Raw genomic sequence first — 5,950 nt, 5'->3', positions numbered from 1 at the left:
GTCTGTGTGCTATTGTGTGGTGAGTGTTGGTTTCCCCAAACTCAACTATTATGCTTTTTTGAGTTTTCCCTTGTAAATGGTCAGCAAAGGCTAAAAGGCAGGTTCATAATTGTATGTAGTGTCTCTACTGTGACACGTCTCCATGCTTTAATGTCCAAAAAGCTCTTTATTTTTCTCATACTGCCTGTGCTGCAGCACCTCTTCTCACCCTCTGTCTGAAACCAGAGCCCAGTCTGCTCTGATTGGTTCGCTGGCTGGCTCTGTTTTGATTGGTCAACTGCTTTGAGATGTCTCGCCCCTTAGCCTCTCACTTACGATGTGTTGGAGCACTAGCCAATAGAAGCACAGTGTTACATAGTGATGTCAGCATGTCCTGGAAATAAACAAAAGAGTCCAATGGAGGCGTTTTCAGGCAGGGGGGAAGTGTGTGGGAGAGAAACTCCCTCTTGATGGACTTATTTCAGACTTGACATGCACAAAAACCTATATAAACACACTACAGGAAAGGGAAAACCCCCAAAAAGCTAACTAGGGCCTCTTCAGATAAAACTCTCCCCCCTCAGCTGAGTGTTTGGCAGACGGTGTGTTCAGGGTCACAGCGGCAGACGGTGTGTTCAGGGTCACAGCAGGGTGCTGCTGATGCGTCGGTGCTGTAGTCGGCTGCGGACACTGACTTGTCGTTGGCGATGTCCCACAGAAGCTCCTCCCTCCTGCGGGCCATCCTCTGCGCCACCGCCTGGTACTCCAGTGTTTCTGTATCCAGAGGCGTCTCCTCAGACTCGTCGACCTCAAGATCAAATATCAGGGGCGGGTCGTGGAGCTGCTCTCGTCCTGTGGCCCCCCCACACGCCTCTGCGGCCCCTGCAACAAGCAAGGATGAGTGGGTTTCTTATTACTACTGGGGGAGGAAGGATTCAGAGCCTTTAAATGTAACTAGTATCTCTTTTATTTGTTGTATTTAATTTTTTACTGAACATTTTAGTTTATCTTTTCTTAAGGAGGACATTTAACTTTAGCTTGCCATGTTGATATAAATATTGGTTTTGTTATTTTTTTTAATAATATATTTTATTGGATTAAAAAAAAATATTTGACCTTTTATTGGGCATTTTACTTAAAATTCTTATATTTATATACTAGTTTTTTATTTGATATTATCTTTTATTGGACATTTTATTTTAACTTTAATTTGCATTTAATTATCATTTATTTTAGTTCACCTAAAATGTCACAAAACCAAAGAGACAAGTAGTAAGTCAAAGGCTGCATTCAAAGAAAAGGACTCAAGTGAAGAACCTCAAATTAGCACTTGTTTTGAGTTGATGGAGCATGATGCTGATATGAGAATTCATCTGCTAATACAAGACAGACAGGCCAATACACTGATACCACCATGTTGACAAAGCATCCACCATGGCAGAGCAAAGCAAGCACCACTGCAGACATACATACAATAACAATAACTGCAATGTTATACAACTGCTTTTGCTTTGTAGACACATATGACCTTGTGTGTGACCCGGGCCGTACCTGTGATGTAGAAAGCTTTGTGCTTCCCTGATCGAACGGTCTGCAGGTCACCAAACTCCCCCGCTGCTCCACTGTTAGGGTGGAAGAGAAACTACAAGGCAGAAGAGAAGGACGCAATGAGAACATAATGCAAGACTAACACTCACAATACACAGGGAAATTATGTATAAAACAAAAAAGAACGTATAACGAAAGCTGTTAGGTACCTCATGACCAGTCTGTTCCCCGTGCAGCAGGACATCTGTGGCGTCGATGCCGTCGTAACATCGGTCTGAGGGGGGAGTGACTCCTGCCAGGGACAGAAGGGTGTGGAAGATGTCCATACCGCTGCAGCAGGACGTAAAGAGGACTGTTAAAAAGGCCCTATTCTGCTAATTATCAGGTTTACATTTGTATTTTGTGTCTCTTCAGTGACATGTTTACATGCTAACCTGAAAGTCAGAGCCACTCCCTGCATCAGAATATATACGAGAGATGGTTATTTGACTCATTTCAAATCATTTCACAATCTCTGCGTCCCCCCCTGAGGCAAGCACACCAACAACAAATTCATATTTGGATAAAAGCCAAACATGCAGCGGCTATTGGGCTTTTTTCTCTGGGCCAAAGTGTAGGAATGACATTACCATCCCCTGCCTTTTGACTTAGTACAAACAGGGTTGGGCCCATCACACCTTGGTCTTTATGTACACATAAGGTGTATATAAGATATGTTGAACTACTTGAAGGATTTAAAGTCTCTGCTTATTTGTAAAATGGGAGTACCTGAGCAGGGCGGAGCTGCTGGTGTTTGCAGGGATCCTTCCGGGCCAATAGGCCACAGTTGGCACTCTGTGACCCCCCTCCCAGGTGGTCCGCTTAGCCGAGCCTCCACCTAACACAGGCAGAAGAGGACTTTAGGAATGAGGCTTACTTTCAACAAAACACACACGTGTTACTATGTATTGAACACATGGATCCCTCCTCATAAAGCATATTTAATACCTCTGCTGGTCTGCCATGTTCCCATAAAGGGTCCAACACTTCCTGCATACTGGCACTTCTGTTCCCATGGACCGTTGTCACCTGGGAAAAAAAAGCACAAAGATGAACCTCATCATGGCTTTTCGAGAATAACACTAGGGCTGAACGATTAATCGATTTTAAATCGAAATCGCGATTTTAAATGATGCATTTATCAAATCGCAAAGCCTGCCATTTGTTTTACTTCTTGTGTGTCAGTCATCCACACCAATCAGAAGTGCTGTGCTCCACATGTACCAGTCATTGTTAACCAATCAGAAGTGGCCCATGATAGAAGGTGATGGACAGATTGATCCACCTACAAAGTATTTTTGAAAGTGCCTGCCCTTTCCAAATGGCTTCCAATGGATCTTTCCGAGATGGTTTGGTGAAACAAACCGTCTGAGTCAGGTTAGTAATGCTCCATCACATGTTTCTATTACAGGGTGAGTCTTAAACTGAAGCTTGACTTTAAAGCAACCCAACGGAAGTTTCATGTAAGTTTAGTTCTTTCACTCGTAGCTCGGGCTGCGGGGGTGCTAGAGACGGGAGCACGTTGATGCGACCTTCCTAGCCGGAGTTATGGCCGCATTTTACAATAAACTTCCGTTGGGTCGCTTAGAAACAAATATCGCAAATCAAATCGCAATATCTGTCAGAAAAATCGCAATTAGATTATTTCCCCAAATCGTGCAGCCCTAAATAACACTTCAGTCTATCCAGTATATTTACCAGTGAACCAGATGAGTGTGTTGTCTCTGTCCGTGTGGTCGGAGGCGCTCTTCACCGCCCCCACCAGGCCGTCCATCTCCTGCAGGCTGGCAGCGTAAACTCTGCCCTCATCTGAGTGGAGAGAGGGGGCGAGGGGGACGTGCATGTGAGCCAACGCTAGGTAGAGGAGGTAGGGCTGCCCTCGCTCCCTGCAGAGACAATAAAGTTGTGGTGTCAAACAACTCATACAGATGATAAAGTATCACACACTGGTTTAAAACAGAGCCCACTTCTGTCCCAACAGTGCAGATTTCTTTCAAACGTTTTGACTTGAGCAAATTAGCATGGGGGAAACTTTACCAATTGCTTTGTCACATTTATACTTGAGAAACGACGATGTTAGTGGTACACCTATGCTTTTCCTTTAAACCTCAAAATAAATACATTTGTAATATTTGTTGCATTAGTTTCTTTTTAATATTGCTGTTGCAGTCAGAGCTGGAACGCGACCAAGCCCATGCGTTGGTGCGTTTTCTAGAAGAAATTAACAAGTTAGTGTAAAGCCTTATTGCAATAGTGATATCCTACAAGTTTGCTAATCAAACAAACAATACTGACATTTTGAACACAACATTTTCAATTTGGTTGAACTACTTTTTGCAGTGTTCTGATGGATTTAAAGTTAAACACTGCCTGGTAAACACTTTGGTTTATTTTGTGGGTTTAATCCTGTTCAAAGTGCACTGATATGCAAACTTGAACATGTCCATGAAGCAATTTCCTTTTGCTTTGCAGGAAGGTGGGTTTCTGTACGTTCACTGAATGAAAGCCAGTTCACCGTTAGGTCACATGACTGATAACCACTGCACTGATTCACATGACCCTGCTCCATGCAGAGATATTGACTCTCACACACACAGCTGCAAACAGCAGGGATTACTGTCCTTCATTTCCCAAGCTTTCTGCTTTACTTCATTTTGATGAAAATAAATGTACATCAAATGTTAATATCTTCTAAAATAAAACAAAAAGGAACCATATCATTGCTCTTAGGTGACATATTAACTCATTAAAATACATGACAGACCTACAGATTGGTGATCAAAGTCTAATTAAACTCTCTGCACTTCCTTATTTCCCATCATGTGTTAATGTTCATGCCTCTGGATTGCAATCAATTAAAATGATAAATTACAAGTGTTAACACATTACAGTAGCTGCAGCTGATTCGCCTGCTCTTCCTATCTAATTTCCCCAAATGGACCCAAGTCCAAGTGTGTCCTCAGGTAATAATCCCATAATGCTCATGTCTGTTTACTGATAACAGCTGCAAACGGGCAAAAAGACTCCAAGCTGTTGTAAACAGAGACAGCTACAGGCATGTAGCAATGTCATTTATTGCAGAGTGCTTGGGTCGCTGTTTCCTTCCCTTTTTGAAAAACTCATTTTAGTTCCTCAGTGTCGTCTCCAACACCACATTTGAGTTTCAGTCTCATACACACTTGACACACTGAGGCTATGTTCCTTTTTACTCTTGGTATGTTCTGCAGCCGCCCTTACAAAGAATGTTCTGTTTTTTAGGGTATACTATATGGTCATAACATTGCATTGAGTCGCTTTTACTCATTTGTGCAAAGGATTGTGGGTCAGAATAGCCAACACCTAATCCTCTACAATACATTAAAATTGACCTAAGTACCTAGATGTCCGTTGGATTGTCCAAACAGAATACAGTATACAATGTAACTCTTAGTTCCTTTAGTTACTACTGTATGTCTCTGATGCACTAAAGGTCACAGGCTTCTGATTTTCTAATTAACAGTTACACCTAACATGCTGATTTTTAATATCATATGAAGAAATTGAAACATATGCATGTAAAAGCACTAGGATGCAGCGGTGTTGTACCTTGCACTGCGTATAATCCTGGTAGCAGCAGATTTGTATTGCTCTGTTAGCGCCCACAGGTCCAGTGGCTGCTGCACAATGCTGCTGTTTTCAATCAGAGGAAGGCCCACTTTGGAGTAACAGCCTCCATGTGCACTCCTCTTAAGTCTATACAAAACATAGGAGCATAATAACATGATTAATGGGTACATGCGTATGTGTGTGTGCATGACGCTATTGTTGTGGTAACCGGTTTTGCAAGTGATTGAGATCAAAGCCACACCTGGTGACGTGAGGTTCAGGAGACTCACAGGGAGGACACTGAGGCAGATTATATCCAGGTATGTCAGTACAGCCCATGTCATTACTGTAGGGAATGCCCAGGTAGTAGTCAAAACCTGCGAAAAGGAGACAATAGACAATATGCACATCTTTATAATTCAGTGTAACTCTCTAATAAATACTGTATATAATCATGCTCTTTGGCGAAGGGATCAACTGGACGCGGAAACTGCCCGTCACCTTTAGAGGACAGAGTCACATGACAGTGTTCACACTTTAAAGGTCACCTATTATGCAAAATCCACTTCCTCATGTCTCTTCTACATCAACATGTGTCCCCTCTTCTTCATGTCTCTTCTACATCAACATGTGTCCCCTCTTCTTCATGTCTCTTCTACATCAACATGTGTCCCCTCTGAAAGAAAGAGATTCTGAAAGTTTCAGGAAAAAAGATTCTCTCTTTTTGTCCTGATCCATTTAAATAAAAACCTGTCTGAAAATGAGCTGATCAGATTTTGGCCACTTTATGATGTCATAA

General features: G+C 42.4%; 1 protein-coding gene across 1 annotated transcript in view; it reads right to left on the bottom strand.

The window, feature by feature from the left end:
• Positions 1–454: 454 nt before the first annotated feature.
• Positions 455–5,950, bottom strand: part of LOC104947202 (arylsulfatase G) — a 10,993-nt gene continuing 5,497 nt past the window's right edge. Inside the window, exons 4-11 of the mRNA XM_010773173.1 lie at positions 5,414–5,528; positions 5,152–5,298; positions 3,265–3,452; positions 2,515–2,595; positions 2,296–2,404; positions 1,737–1,857; positions 1,531–1,621; positions 455–861 (exon numbers count right to left, since the gene is read on the bottom strand). Coding sequence (XP_010771475.1) covers positions 560–861; positions 1,531–1,621; positions 1,737–1,857; positions 2,296–2,404; positions 2,515–2,595; positions 3,265–3,452; positions 5,152–5,298; positions 5,414–5,528 — 1,154 coding nt within the window. The 3' untranslated portion in view covers positions 455–559. The remainder of the gene's footprint in view (positions 862–1,530; positions 1,622–1,736; positions 1,858–2,295; positions 2,405–2,514; positions 2,596–3,264; positions 3,453–5,151; positions 5,299–5,413; positions 5,529–5,950) is intronic.

Source organism: Notothenia coriiceps, unplaced genomic scaffold (genome assembly GCF_000735185.1).
Source record: "Notothenia coriiceps isolate Sejong01 unplaced genomic scaffold, NC01 NC01_scaffold00012145, whole genome shotgun sequence".
Classification (NCBI taxonomy): domain Eukaryota; kingdom Metazoa; phylum Chordata; class Actinopteri; order Perciformes; family Nototheniidae; genus Notothenia; species Notothenia coriiceps.
This window is presented reverse-complemented; position numbering and strand designations above follow the sequence as displayed.